At 39.5% G+C, this 16185-nt stretch overlaps 1 protein-coding gene across 4 annotated transcripts in view; it reads left to right on the top strand.

The window, feature by feature from the left end:
- DROSHA (drosha ribonuclease III) overlaps nucleotides 1–16185 on the top strand; it is a 125517-nt gene that overhangs the window by 14420 nt on the left and 94912 nt on the right. For all 4 annotated transcript variants that reach the window (XM_087961182.1, XM_087961183.1, XM_087961181.1 and 1 more), the window contains exons 5-9: nucleotides 117–258; nucleotides 4332–4483; nucleotides 10266–10346; nucleotides 12140–12226; nucleotides 12306–12392. In XM_087961182.1, the coding sequence (XP_087817308.1) occupies nucleotides 117–258; nucleotides 4332–4483; nucleotides 10266–10346; nucleotides 12140–12226; nucleotides 12306–12392 (549 nt within the window). The remainder of the gene's footprint in view (nucleotides 1–116; nucleotides 259–4331; nucleotides 4484–10265; nucleotides 10347–12139; nucleotides 12227–12305; nucleotides 12393–16185) is intronic.

Below are 16185 nucleotides of genomic sequence, written 5' to 3'. Positions count from 1 at the left end.
ATAAATGATTTGCATGAGGAGAGATTGTTTTTAAATAGCCAGATTGCTTTCAGCAGATCCCCATCTTCTCAAAACAGCTGTAACTTTTTCTGTTTTCCCATGGTTGCATTTGCAAGGGGGATTCCACAGTGGTGGGTACGAGCCGGCTCAGAGATTTGTATGAAAAATTTGAAGAAGAGCTAGGAAAGCGTCAAGCAAAGGCCAAAGCTGCCAGGCCTCCATGGGAGCCCCCTAAAACTAAACTGGATGAAGATGTAGGTGAGTCATATGGGTAAAAAAGTCTACATGTTGCGGGAAGATACTTTTTATTTTCTTGAAGAGGTAACCAAATTCACCTCTTTCTTTAGGTCCTTGAACCCTGTATTAAGTATTCAGTTCTTCAAACTTTTTCTCTGTTGTGGGAAGCTGGAATAAGATAAGAAAGCCTATCATATCATCATCATCTTTGAAGATGTTTTGCTTCTTCAGCTTCTTGGAGGAGAAGCGAAATGTCTTCAAAGAAAAACCAGAAAGTCCAGTTGCCTCTTGAAAAAGCACCTTTGGGACAACTGTGATCTGGATGATTGACAATCTCCATAGATGATGTTGTCATCATCATCATCATCACCATATTTATTAAATTTTATTCCTCCTTTATTATTTTGATAAAGGGGGTGCACATACCTAATTCTCTTACCTCCTATTTTTCCCACAAAAAAATAACCCTATGAGGTGAGCTAAAGATAGAGAGTGACTGGCCCAATATCACTCAGCCGGCTTTCATAATTAAGATGGGACTAGAATTCTGGCCTGAGTGGGACGCTGTGGCTCAGTGGCTAAGATACTGTTGGTCAGAAAGATTGGGAGTTTGGCGGTTCGACTCCCTAGTGCCACGTAATGGAGTGAGCTCCCGTTACTTGTCGCAGCTTCTGCCAACCTAGCAGTTCGATAGCACGTAAAAATACAAGAAGAAAAATGGAGACCACCTTGGTAAGAAGGTAACAGTGTTCCGTGCGTCTTCAATGTTTAGTCATGCCGGCCACATGATCACGGAGACGTGCTGGCTCTTCGGCTTTGTAATGGAAATGAGCACTGCCCCCTAGAGCCGGAAATGACTAGCATGTATGTGGGAGGGGAACCTTTACCTAGAATTCTGGCCTCATGGTGTCTTAATCACTAAACCAAACTGGGTCTATATTGTACAGGCAGTCCTAGACTTACAACAATTTCATTTAGTGACCAAAGTTATAACAGTATTGAAAAAAAGTGACAAGAACCATGCAACCATTGCAGCTTCCCTCATGGTCACATGATCAAAATTCAGATGCTTGGCAAGTGGCTCATATTTATGGTGGTCACAATGTTCCGGGGTCATGGGATCACCTTCGATGACCTTTTGACAAGCAAAGTCAATGGGGAAGCCAGATTCACTTAACAAACGTGTTTACTAACTTCACAACTACAGTGTTTCACTTAGCAGCTGTGGCAAGAAAAGTCAGGAAGTGGGGCAAAGTTCACTTAGCCAATGTCTCGCCTAGCAACAGAAAATTGGGGCTCCATTGTGGTCATAAGTTGAGAACTACCTATATTGCATTTCATTGCATTACGTGAGACATAATTCTCTATATTGTCTATGACGCCTGAGAAGACTAGAATGATATTTGCATTATTTTTCTCATGAGAGAGCCTATGCCATTGTATATTCAGAAAGCTGTGGCAGATTTTTGGAATGCAAAGAGATGTCATATTTTGAAGATAAGGTCATGGATCTTTGACTTTTTTGAATCTATTAAGATTTGCATTCTTTTTGGAAGTAATTTTTGGAGGCCCAAGTGCCAATGATGGGCAGAATCAGAACCAATAATGAACAGATTTTGCAACTTGGCAGTATTTATGTTTGTTTTTTTACTTTCTTTTCATGTCTATTTTACATGTGAGACCACAGGTTTTCTATTCCCATTTTTAACATCGGGAGTTGCAGGCATGAGCAGCCTACTCCAAAGTCTTACTAGTTACAGTAGTCAAAATATTCTTTACTACAGATGATTATATCAAAGAATAATACTTTTCATTTACATTTTGATAATATTTTATAGTGAATCTTAGCTTTTCAAAAAAAAATTCAGTATAAGAACTACAACAATTAGATTCAACTTCTCACTTACTAATCCAGTTAATAGAATTTATAAAATAGTCTTTTAGATGTTTAATTATCTCTTGTTATTGCAGCAGTGCTTTCTGAATTTTTTTCCTTAATTGAATTGATTAAAAAATCACTATATGATCCATACTATTTTTAACAGAGTCATTAAAACCAATTTTAATCCCACACTAACTTTCTGGTTTATCATTCCAACGTAGAACTTTATTTTATTTCATCCATTCCATTTATCCCATTCTCTATATGTCAGGGCAGTTTTATGAAAGGCTGGATGCAAGAAATAATTGATACTGAACCAGGAGCAAATGTGAATGAATCCTATGATGATCTGTCTATTTTAAGAGAGGCTACCCAAAATGATGAAAGTATAATTTAATTTTGCCTTAATTTTGATAGGCTGGGCCTTTGGAGCGGTGTCTGCCTCATTTAATGGAAACCTGTTTAACATCTGCATGAAACTGTTGGGTGAGGTCATCTACCAGTTTGGGGTTTGGTATCATCAATATGCTGATGATACAAAAAAGTATCTTTTTATCCTCATCTGGCCAAGATGTGCACTTGAGGTACTATCTCAATGCCTGGAGTCTGGGGATAAAAATCACCTTCAACTTAAACTGATCAAAATTGAGTGGCTGTGGTTATTTGATTCCCTCATAACCAGGATTTCTTGCAATCTTAGTTGCCTTTCCCTATTCAAGACCGGTGTATAATCTGCAGGTCTTCTTAGATTCATAGCTGCTGTTGGAAGAACAGGTGGTAGCTATGGCTAGGAAGGCCTTTGCATAATTCTGTCTTCTATGTTGGTTGAGCTGGATCAAGAGGCTGTAAGACAGTCACTCGTGCCCTCATCACAACATGGCTCAGCTATTGCAGTTTGATCTACTTGGTACTTCCTTGAAGGCCATGGAAGTTTCAACTGGTTCAGAACAAAATGGTGTAGACATGTAACACCTCTTCTTTCTTTCTTTCTTTCTTTCTTTCTTTCTTTCTTTCTTTCTTTCTTTCTTTCTTTCTTTCTTTCTTTCTTTCTTTCTTCCTTCCTTCCTTCCTTCCTTCCTTCCTTCCTTCCTTCCTTCCTTCCTTCCTTCCTTCCTTCCTTCCTTCCTTCCTTCCTTCCTTCCTTCCTTTCTTTCTTTCTTTCTTCTTTCTTTCTTTCTTTCTTGAATTTATATTGCCACCTATTCGCCCATGGTGACTCGAGACGGCTTACAGAATGTAAAACCATATTTAAAATAAAAAACAATAAAAATGAACAAAAAGAATCAAATAAATTAATAAAGTACAATAGAACAAAATCTGGGGGAAAATAAATAAAAAAATCACCTCCCAACTCCCATCCCCTGCCCCGACGACAGCAGATCACACGAGCCATTTGATGGGCTCCATCCAGCTCTGGCTTCCCCAGGCCTGCTGGCAGAACCAGGTCTTCAGTGCTTTCTGGAAGAGTATTAGAGAGGGGACCTTTCTATCTCTGGGGGAATGATATTCCAGAGAGAGTGAGCCACCATGGAGAAGGCTATTCTTCTGGGTCCCACCAGGTGATGGGACCCGCAATTTATCAGATGCACTGGTTGCTGCTATGCTTCTGGGCTCAATTCAAGGTGCTAGAGAGAGTCTACATGGTTCTACATGGCATTATCCTGAGGGTCCACTTATATCCCATGGTTTCCGCCCAATTGGTAAAAGATGGTAGAGTTGGCGCACTTAACAATATCATTGTGTACATTCTCTGTCACGGCACCCCACCCTCTGCAATGAAATCCTTCCTGAGATTTGTGGTCGTTGTCCCAACAACCCTTATGGTTGTGGTCCCAAGCCTTGGGCTAGGGAGGATGGGACACCCCCCCTTCCTTATTGGATGAACTTTTGTACGAGTTCCTCATTGAGTGATCAGTTGAGTGCCACCTTGGTTCTTCATGTCTTATTGTGGTTTCATTTCATTTTTTTTTTTTTAATATTGTGAACTTCCCAGCACCATCTCAGTCGGGGCAGTCAAATTTAATAAATAAACAGTGAGCGGGTGAGTTAAGTTGATTCGAAGGAAGCACTCGTTGACCGCCTCTTCAGTGTCTCTCCACTTCTGGAACGAAAGCCCATTGGTCGACCAGTGACTCACATGAGACTTCCAAGGAACACAAAGGGGGTGGCAATTTTCTTCATCTCCCATTTTGTTGTCTCTTGATTCCTTCAGGGAGCTCCAGCGACTCTGAGTGCGACTCGGAAGACGACAGCTGTTCCAGCAGTTCTGACTCGGAGGTTTTTGATGTCATTGCTGAAATTAAGCGGAAGAAGGCCCACCCTGATCGCCTGCACGAGGAGCTGTGGTACAATGATCCTGGACAGGTACTCCACTTGAGGAAAGAAGCGAAAGGCTTCTCAGGAGCAAGATTTATTTTATTAGTGACTCATTTGCTGCATTGGTTTCAGCCTCTCCAAGTTTATTTTTTTTTAGCTAGCTAGCTCTGTGCAGGTACAATAGTTCATTTAGTGACTGTTTGAAAAAACCCCTTTCGACTATTTTTTCCATTTACGACTATTTCAGCATCCCCATGGTCCTGTGATCAAAATTCAGACGCTTGGCAACTGACTCATATTTATGACTGTTACCATGTCCTGGGGTCACGTAATTCTCTTTTGTGACCTTCTGACAAGCAAAGGCAATGGGGAAGCTAGATTCACTTAACAACTGTGTTACTAACACCTGCAATGATTAATTTAACAACAGTGGCAAGAAAAGTCATAAAATGGAGCAAAATGTACTGAACAAATGTCTCACTTACCAACAGAAATCAGTTGTAAATTGAGAACTACTTGTACTTAACTGGGGGTATTGAGTAGAATTGTCTCACTTATCAAGCTGGGGCACTATTAAATATTACGGGTTCTGCTGGCCTGATAAATTGGCCACTCTGGTACAAAATCAGCCTTGGCTTTACCAAAAGGCAGATGATTTGCTTGTTTGTTTATTTAAATAATTTCCCGCCTTCTTCCTTTTAGTAAATAATAAGCAAATCATCTGCCTTTAAGTAAAGCAAATAGTCTTCCAAAAGACATCTTCCTGGGAACTGGTACTCCTTAGTGGGGCTCCTTGGGAGAAAATTTGCAACTTTCCCTGCCATCTTCCCCCTTGTCTTTGCTTTGGGAAGCAGGAGGGAAGGTGACAAATGGTGATTGTGTGATGGTGGTTTGCTGTCATGTAGTTGTGAACCGAGCCTTTGAGTGCCTGAATTGTGATCATGGAGGTCCTGTAACTGCCACAACTTTAAGACCAGTTGCAAGTACCTTCGTTCAGCACTGTTGTAATTTTGAACGGTCGCTGAATCATGGTGGTAACTTGAGGACTATCTAGGACAGAGGTGTCAAACTCAAGGCCCGTGGGACAAATGTGGCCCACAGGATGCTTAGATCTGGCCCACGGGCCCTTTTTTAAAATCTGGATTATTTCCTTAGGATATTGTGAGGTGAGCGAGACCAGCTGGTATCTTTAAGTGGTGCAAATGGATCTAAGGATTGCTTTTCCTGGGTGTGCTCTTTCTGGAGAGCTTCAATGACCTCTCTGCTAAAAGGTTTCACTTAATGAACAAGAGTTGGCTGCTGATAGTTATTATTGCATTTTAACTATTTTAATTCCTCAAGGTACTCTTGTACCCTGCCTGATTAGTAATTCTGGCTTGCAGGTATTTTTAATCTAATGATTGGTATTTAGGGAAGCTTTTTGCAAGCAAAGAAGCTTTTTGTATTTTTGCACAGGTAATCCTTAACTTACAACAGTTCATTTAGTGACCATTCAACGTTACAGTAGCACTGAAAAAAGTGACTTATGACCGTTTTTCACATTTACGACTGTTGCAGCATCTCCATTGTCATGAAAGGCCTGGTGAGGAGAAGTGCTCCTTGACGTGAGTGACGTTGAGTTGGCCACACTCACCCAGTCACATGACCACCAAACCATGACCACCAACTAAGCCATTAGTGGTTAAGTGGAAAGCCATTAGTGGTTAAGAGTGTGGCAAATGTCAAAGATGAAGAGATCAAGAAACTTTTTACAACAAAAGGAGCTCAATTCAGTCGTTTTTACAAGTATTTTGGCTTATGTTCTTTTTACCTTATGCTCATTTTTCATTCATTTTGTAGAGAGATTAACCTATAGCTTAGATTTAGAATAAATTTATGGTCACTTTGAATGTACACTAATTGGCATACATTAAAATGAAATTTCATTGCATACAGCTCTCAAAGGCTCACCACCTCCAATATACACCACATAAACATGACAAAATAAATAAATAAATACAAAATTATGCATATACCCACATATATTATGCAAACATTTGGGCATTCCTGTCAAGTTGTCTATTTCAATAAATCTGTAAGTGAGCAGAAGGGAACACAACCTATATGTCAGGTGTTCTTAATTTATTTGTGCCATGGACTGCTTCATAGAAAAATATATTCAAATGCATAAAATAAAATGCATAGATATAGCTTGTATCACAAAGGAATCCACTTGTGCTTAAATTCAGCTATTAAAATATTAATGGCTTGTATGGATATTTAGCTACAAAAGAACCTTTCAAATGCAAATTCTGTTCACCATTATCCTGCTTTCAGAGGAAAATGTAGCTCATAAATTAAATGTATTTGTACTTCATTTTTTTAGGGTATAATAATTATTCTAGTGAGGCTGATTGAAGTTAATCTTTTTTGGGGGGAGTCTACGGGCATAAATGACTTGGTTGCATATATTCTTATTAAATTATAAGCTAAACTTCAGTTAAAATTTAGTGAAAATAAACTTGTTATATTTTTCCCATCCAAGTATACAGAACCCTAAAATTTAACGTGGACCCCCAAATTTAAAACTGCTTACTTTACAGGAACAAAGTTGAAATTGAAATGTAGCATCTTTTTGCCAATTTGAATGTTTCCTTATAACTGGTGTCCAATTGTTTACAGGTTAAAAGTATGGCTGCAGTGACTTCCTTCTTGTTCTATATTTTTTTTTTCTGTTTCACATCCGTTTTTTTACATTTTTGTCCCCCAATTAGTCATTAAATCTAAATTGAACTTCTCAATTTAAATGGAAATAGATGGCCTTGGCGTTTCTAAAAGCAAATTAGGTAGAACAAGTCTGTTTACCTTAAAATCCCAAGATGGTTAATGCTAAAGAACACGACGGTTGTCGACAAACAAGAGCTAATGATGTAAATTGTATTAGCTATCCTTTTTCATTTGGTTGTATCCATGTATCAAGGCGTCTTGGTGTGTTGTGTATTGCTTTCATTTAATTTAAAACAAACACAGGATGGAAAGCACTTAAAATTGTTGGTGTATTGCTTTTGTGTCCTGAACTCAGCTTTGCAAATAATAGGGCTACAGTCTGCAAACATAAATTTAGAAAGATCAGCCAGTTATATTGAAGCAAAATCATAGGCTTACTTACTCTTCTGATATAAAAGCAGCAATTTGAGCATCTTACACACTCCCCCCACTTCCATTCTGAGAGCATCTTCTGAATTACTCTGACACCTTCAATGAGATTTGAAAGATGGTATTCAATAGACAGAGTTTAATTTTGAAGACTATATTTTGTTTTAATATTGCCTATGTTCTTGTAGTGTTGAAGGCACCGGAAATTGAAATATTCCCAGAGAACAAATACTAAGCTGTATCCAAAAGCACTAGCTACCACCAATTTCTTTATAAGAATCATATGCTTCTTGAGCTATCTTTTTCTTTTCATAATAGTGTTCCTTTGTGGACCATCAAGCTATTGTTAGTAGAAACTTCAAATGTGCTACAGTGCTCTTTAAATTCTGAATAAGAAAGGAGTTCTGTGTGAACAAAATAGATTTGGGAGGAGAAATTGTGTCTCCACCCCCCAAAAAGAAAAATGTAGAAGTTTCAATCAATGTTTAGCTTATAATTTTCATGCTCCTCTTTCCTTAAAAAGGTGGGATATTGCCTACTACTGAATTTTGGGACAATTGGGATATAGAGCAATGGCCTCCAACCTTTTGGGCACCAGGGACCGGTTCTTTAGAGAGAGATTTTTCCAAGGACTGGAGGGGGCATGATTTCACATGATGCCTGCATTCCACGGGTTTCGCTTGTTTGCGTGGCCCAGTTTCCGTCATGCCACGGCTTGTCCACGGATCGGGGGTTAGGGACCCCTGATACAGAGGAATTCCAGAACATGGGGAAAAAATAACAAGTGTCCTTACTGCTCCCATTAGCCCAGCCCTGAACTAAAGAGAATAATAGAGGAAGTATTGTTATGACCTCAATTAAGTCCAAAATTTCTGTTAAGTGAGACATTTATTGAATGAGTTTTGCCCCATTTTATGACATTTCTTGCCACAGTTGTTAAGTGAATCACTGAAGTTGTTAGTAACCTGGTTGCTAAAGAAATCTGACTTCCCCATTGAATTTGCTTGTCAGAAGATCAAAGCAAAAAGTGATCACATGACACACAGCAAGCGTCATAAATATAAACCAGTTGTCAAGCATCACAAAGGTTGGAACTGTGAACAATGGTCATAAATCACTTTTTCAGTGCCATTATAAGTTTGAACGATCACTAAATGAACTGTTGCAAGTCGAGGACTACAGTAATCAGAGTTGGCTTCTAGTGCTTTTTATTAGGGAGGCTAATAACTGGAAATTTCAGGAAAAAAGCATGCAGCTTGTCTTCAACTTACAACCATTCATTTATTGACTTCAAAGTTACAACGGCACTGAAAAAAGTGACTAAAGACCATTTTTCACACTAAGCAACCATTGCAGCATCTCCATGGTCATGTGATGCTTGGCAACTGGTTCATATTTATGACGATTGCTGTGTCCCGCTTTTTGCTTTGATCTTCTGACAAAGTCATTGGGGAAGCCAGATCCCCTTAACAACCGGGTTGTAACTGCAGTGCTTCATTTAACAACCCGGCAAGAAGGGTCATAAAGTGGTTTGCTTAGTAATAAAAATTTGAGCCTCAATTGTGGTCGGAAGTTGAGAACTACCTGTATAATGTAATCTCTTCGTGAATTCATGTAGGAATGTTTTATGTCAAACCTTACTTTAGGTAGAAAGCTACTATGTGGACAAGAAGCCTAGGCTAAAATTAGATTCTAAGCATTCAATACCCCCTAATAAAAACGATTGGGTATCATTCTGACAACTTCCATTTATGAATCTGAAAGTGGACACAGCTTGGAAAGTACTATAATCCATTTTTAAAATCTTTAGTTTTATGAATAATTATTACCTTAGCAGTGTTTAGATAAATAGATGCATCGGCTCTACTTTCCATATTACCTCAATTTTTTAAAATGAATGCCTTGTCTGAGCAGCAGAAATTCAGATGGACACTAGATGGTACCAAAAAATGGAAGAAAATTCTTACCTTCTGCTGCCACCTAGTTGCCGTTTGGACTTTTGCAACCCAGATAGGTACTTCTCCTTAAATAGATCACATTTCAGCCTCTTGGTATTGATCTGGAGATCTTTGTTGCAGTTTCCGTAACAACAGCAATTTCATCATCAGGATTTCGTCCTGATTTTGGTGAGGAACAAAATAAGGCAGGAGTAGGCTTACTCTCTCTAGAAAAAGCTTCCCTGTTAAAGAAAAAAAAGTCTTAATAATAACATCAACATCATAGGTAGTCTTTTACCTACAAACATAATTAGATAAGAGAAGATAACCTTTATTGCCATTTTTTTTTCTGTGGGCACTCTGGCACACATTAAAAAAAATAATCAAATTCTGTTGCCTGTTCTCAAAAGTGTACAGATACCTAACACACATATAGATATGCTATATACATATATATGTATTGAGTCTGGCATTATGGTCGTAAGTCATGCTGGACATTAAGGGGGTCACTATGTGGGCCAGTTGCCGAGCGCCCAAATGCGATCACATGACAGGTGGAAGGGGAGGGGGAGGGGCAGCCATTGAAACCTCAAAACCAGGTTGTAAGTAGCTCTTGGAGACATCCATCATAATTGTGATTGATTAAGTCGAAGGCCGCAGGACTTAAAAAGATCTGTGGTCCTTGGATGTTTGCCCACTCTCTTTAAATATTCCTCTTTTTAAGTAGTCCACTTTAACCCTTTTTTCTTTCAAAACAGATGAACGATGGGCCTCTTTGCAAATGTAGTGCCAAAGCCAGGAGAACAGGAATACGACACGGAATCTATCCTGGAGAAGAGGTAACCGGATTTTCACTTCTCAATGAGAAGAATTGCTTATGGAGATGGATGACTATGGGCAGATCTGTCAGACTGATCTAAAATGAGGCTTTGTTTTCTATTAGCCCAGATTTGGAGCCCTGTAACTCTCGGCATTTCTCACCATTGGGCAAATTCATTGAGAGTTGGACAGCATACAAGTCTTAATAAATTATTATTTTCAGGGACCGCTGGAATCTTTCATCTATATTTGGAAGGGCTGTAGCTAGAAGGAGAACAACTGTTAGCTTGAAGGCAACCCGTATGAAGGAAATATACCCAGCAGGGAATGATAGGCTGGTTCAGTCTTGATTAGCTTGCAGCTTTCCAGATGTGCAACACTGCAATTCTGTTAATGTCTTATACGCATAGCCTCTTGCTTCAGGTGGGAAGAGCTGAGTCAGCGCATTAATCTATTATTAACCCCCCTATTATTAACATTCCTCTGTCTATTATTTTCTTTTCTGGTTTATTCTACTTATATAATTTTTTTTTTAAATAATAATTATTATATAATGGTTTGAGGTAATTGTTTCAGATTTATTGTTTTAATGGATTGTTGTATGACATCCAGAGTCGTGTGCCTGAAATGGGCAGCTGTATAAATGTTATAAGCCATGGTGGCGCAGTGGTTAGAGTGCAGTACTGCAGGCTACTTCTGCTGACTGCTGGCTGCAATTTGGCAGTTCAAATCTCACCAGACTCAAAGTTGACTCAGCCTTCCATCCTTCCAGGGTTGGTAAAATGAGGACCCAAATTGTTGGGGGCAATATGCTGACTCTGTAAACCGCTTAGAGAGGGCTGTGATATATAAGTCTAAGTTGCTATTGCTCTTAGTAAATAAATACATAAATAATTATACTTAGATATTTTGAACATTGGGAAGCATCAAAACAGACAACTCCTTGCCCCCTCTCAACGCTCCCGAAGCAAAGTCCATTCCTTTCCTTTCCCTGGCAGACACACAGTCTTAAATTGTATTGTTTCTGCTTTAGTTCAGCCATTCTCACTGGGGGGCTCTACAGAACACTTTCCCAACCTGGATGCCCTCCAGATGTGTAGACGTCACACTCCTCAGCAATGGCTGGGAAATCAGGCAATCCAGATGTATAAATGGTTCTAAATTCAGGACGGCTGGTTTAGAGAAAGCAGGGTTTTTATGCTCTCTTGTGGGGATTAAGTTTCTTTCCTCATTTCTTTTCTCTCTTCTTAGGATCCAAGCTAATAATAAGTTTTCCTCCCTTCTCTGAAATGTAGAATAAAATATATAATAAGATTTTTCATGTAATGACCAACCAGCCTGCCTTGATGTTTGAATTCCCGCCAAGTATGGATTAGAATATAAGACAACAAATGATTTACAGCCAGATAAAGTAGAAATATTCTTCAGTGCCCTTAATAAGTAATTTGAGCTGCCCAAGAAAAGTTGGATTATTCTGAGTATCATCTCAAAACCATTTGTCCTGGTTTAAACCAATACGAGATTGGCCAACTTAAAATCTTCCCTATAAAATCTTTTAAAAAATGACAACTTTCCATTCTGTAATGTCTACGTTCCCTTAATATTTATGCTGTAAAAAACCGAAATGAAATCTCTTCGCAGCCAAATGGCATCGGCCATTTATGGTACGTACATGCATAATGCAGACTCTCTACAGACAGTCCTCATTTAACAACTGCAGTGGATTCCACTGAAATGGTCATGATTTTTCTATTCTCTTGTGGGGATTAAGTTTCCTTCATCATGTCTTTAATCTGTTCTTCTCTCCTTAAAGCCTATTAAACCCTGCCGTCCTATGACCAACAATGCTGGAAGATTGTTCCATTACCGCATTACAGTGTCGCCTCCTACCAACTTCTTAGTAAGTAAATTGAAGCATGATAGCAGCTTCTTGAGCCTCCCAGGATGGCTTTCCCCAACTTTGGGTTTTATTTCTTTAGACAGACAGACCCACCGTCGTAGAGTATGATGACCACGAGTACATTTTTGAAGGATTTTCCATGTTTTCCCATGCTCCTCTCACAAATGTAAGTACACTTTCTTTTATACTCCAGTTGCACTGATGCTGTTACCTAATTGGGTAATGAAACGTCTGCAAGCAAACAAGCTCAGAAAGCAGTAGGGACCCCACAAATTCTGGTATTTTATATAGTGCAGTGATGGCTAACCTTTTTGGCACTGAGTGTCCAAAACATCCCACCCCCTGCGTATGCACCCTTCCCCCTGCATGCACCCCTCCTTCTACGCATTTACTGCAGATTCCCAAAGTCCAGCTGGCTGGTGGGAGGCATGTGCACATGCGCAGTGGGGCTGAGTTGGAGCGACAGCTCGCGTACCCACAGAAAAGGCTCATGCATGCCATAGGTTCGCCATCACGGGTATAGTGTTTACCTTTCTGTATGTAAATAAGTTTCAGCTTAATTCCTAGGGCTATGCATGGTTCTGAAACATCTCGGAAAGATATGCTCTGGACCTTGGACATCAGATGCCTGAAAAAACAGTGACAATGTTTTAAAACCTACATTACTTTGAATGACCAAGTTCTTAAAGTAATGGAATCTTTGTTTACAGACTCGTGCAAGGGTCTGCAAAAAAGCCCAGGCTACTTTAATGAATAGCAGAGTAAAGTCCAAAGCACTTCTTCCAAATAATTTTCCAAGCCAGCACAGCCCAATTAATTTCCCACCCCTGTTTTCGAGGGTTTTATTGGAACAATCCTCCAGGGGAAATTTTCTGTAGGATTAAAGAACCTGCTGCACAGCCAAATAAATAGTTTTGGAATAAAAAGTCCTTCATAATACGGTTTTGTATAGTACAGCTATTTACTTCTGTTTTATTATTTCTGAAGTTACTGCCAAATTGAAATGTGTAAGGTGCCTAGAGGGGGAAAACCAATACTTCTCCAGAGTTAATCATAAGAGTGATTTTCTATCTCCCTTGGGTTCATTTGAGTTTCTCAGTTTAGCCTGTATTCCATATAGCTGTTTTGTTTACTACTTTGTTTTATGAAACAGTGCATTTCTAAACATGTAAACATTTTTTTTTGTAGAAGCCTATATTTTATAGAGAGGAAAAGTTTGGTTTTGGACTTCTCTAGAGCCTTATTTTCTCTGAAGAAGGGTATCTTTTCCTAAAACATCAAATGTTCTATTGCAAGAGAGAATTTTTGTCCTATTTTTGCATCTTCTTAATTCTCTTCTAAGCTCATAAGGCTTAACACATACTACATAAACAGATCGATGGCAAAATGAGTCCCATATGTTGGAAATGCAAAAAAAAAAAAAAATAGAAGAAGAAGAAGAGGGAACATACTACCATGTGTGGTGGTCTTGCCCAAAGGCTCGAAAATACTGGCTTAAAATCAAAGATTGGTTATAGGAAATCACTAACGAACAAGACCTAGAACCGGAACTCTTCCTATTGGGGATCTTTTAAAAAAGTATGTAAAGAGCACAAAATATTTATTATTACATATATTGACTATTGCTAGAATCGCCTTTGCCCAATGCTGGAAACGGCCAGATATACCCTCAGAGAAACTTGTTATACAAAAAGTTATGAACTGTGCTGAAATGGACAAATTAACGTTGAGTTTAAACGATAAAGAAACTTCAATATTTTATAAGTTGTGGGAACAATGGTATAGCTGGATAGAACAGAGATAGATTAAAGATAGATAGTTATTATATATAAGTAATAGATAAAATAAGAATGTAATTACACATAAATCAATACCTGTAAATAGAGCACGAGTTATTGTTATATGATAAACACTACAAATTGCTGTTATTGAGTGATATATTTTTTATTTTTTTAATGTAATAAAAGTTCAATAAAGTTTATTATTAAAAAAAAAACAGATCGATGGCAGAGGAACATAACCCCAAACTACTGCTGTATACAGATAGTTTCTCCTCCTCCTCCTGCATTATTACTGAAGTGTCAGTTAAATTATTATGAGTAGTCCTCGACTTATGACCACAATTAAACCCAAAATTGCTAAGTTAAACACTTGTTAAGTGAATTTTATGACTTTTCTTGCCAGAGTTGTTAAGTGAATCATTGCACTTATTAAGTTAGTAACATGGTTGTTAAGTGAATCTGGCTTCCCCACTGACTTTATTTCTAAGAAGGTTGCAAAAGGGGATCTCATGACCCCGGAACACTGCAACCGTCGTAACTATGAGTCAGCTGCCAAGGACCTGAATTTTGATCATGTGACCGTGGAGATGCTACAACGGTTTTAAGTGTGAAAAATGGCCATAAGTCACTTTTTTCAGTGCCATTGTAACCTTTGAACCAGGGGTGGGCTGCTGGGGGTTCGCAGGGGGTCGGGAGAGCCCCTAGCTAAAATTCTGTGCAGTTTGGAGGACCTTTGAATCCCACTCCTGCTGGCCCCACCCCACCCCTCCCAGGAGTCCCCACGCAACACGTTTTGGATTCAGGTAAGTGCAGGGCGCACATGAAGCAGGAGTGAAATTCAAAAAATTTCCCTACTGGCTCTGTGGGCGTGGCTTGGTGAGCGTGGCTTGGTTGGATTCAGTCTCTAAAAGGAAGAAGGCAGGCGGGCATGGGCGGGGCCAACCAATTCAAATCGTCCTTACCACCTCTCCGAACCGATTCAAATCATCCCTACCACCTCTCTCAAGGTGGTTGGAGGTGGTTGAATTTTACCCCTGGTAGGGAGGCACGGTAAGGGTGAAAAACGGGACCCCGGGAAGTTCAGGAAGGCCGGAAATGGGCCTGTTTCTGGCTTCCAGAGAGCCTCCGGAGCCCAGTGAGGCCATTTTTGCCCTCCTGGAAGCTCGAGGAAAGCCTCTGGAGCACGGGAGAGCAAAAACACACACCCCCGGCCGTGGTGCAGGAGGCCGACTAGGCCACGCCCACCATGGTTACGCCCACCCAGCAACTGGGCAGAGAACCCGTTGCTAAAATTTTTGAAGTCCACCCCTGCTTTGAAAAGTCACTAAATGAACAGTTGTAAGTCGAGGACCTCCTCTACCTGTATTCATCCCAGGTATTCTGACAAGACAATATGAAACCGAGAACAATTTCTTGGCTAAAACTGCACTTCTGTGGCTAAAAAGGTATGCTAGAGAGAAAAATAAGAAAGAGTTTAAAAACTTTTTTTTTCCCCCAGGGGAACCCATTTTATTTAAAAAGGCATAACTTTTCCCAAACTAAGCTAGCATCTCAGAAAGAGCACGTCTTCTGTTTCAGTTGGAAAATTGTAGCCTGTGTGGGGGCCAAGAATTGTTGACCTTTTATAATTAAATCATGAGAGTTCATTTTCTGCTATGTTTGAAGAGCATGACCTGGGAATAGTAAGACTCTGCTCAAATTTTAGTTCAGCTAATAACGTGCAGCAATGTGACATGGCATATCTCTCATCACCACCCCTGTGAGGGGTTCAGATCTTGCCCTGTAAACTGGCTGCAGGCTTGCTCAGATGAAACCAGAGCGAGGGTTGACTGTCAAAACTTGATCTGGTCTTTCTTATTTGTTTGCCTGTGCAAGTTGATGAACCTCTATGAAATATAGATTAAAATGTAGTTATGGGATTTAAAATAAGGCTTCCATTTCCTCACCTCAGTATAAATAAGCATTGTTTCTGTTCCCTGGCAGAGGGTATGGAGCCTTCTTTTATATTTTAGGGATCACAGGAGCATGAGATGAGGGAACACCTGTCTTGGAGTGGCTGTTGGATAAGCCACGGAACTATTTGTGTAATATTACGATCAGAATGCTGATGTGAAGTTTTTAAAGCAAAATAAATACTATATAATTCAGGTGCTTTAGAGCAGTGGCCCCCAACCTTTT

The sequence above is a fragment of the Notechis scutatus genome, chromosome 3 (genome assembly GCF_049901735.1).
Source record: "Notechis scutatus isolate UNSWTSFEM ecotype Mainland chromosome 3, rNotScu1.2, whole genome shotgun sequence".
Lineage (NCBI taxonomy): Eukaryota > Metazoa > Chordata > Lepidosauria > Squamata > Elapidae > Notechis > Notechis scutatus.
This window is presented reverse-complemented; position numbering and strand designations above follow the sequence as displayed.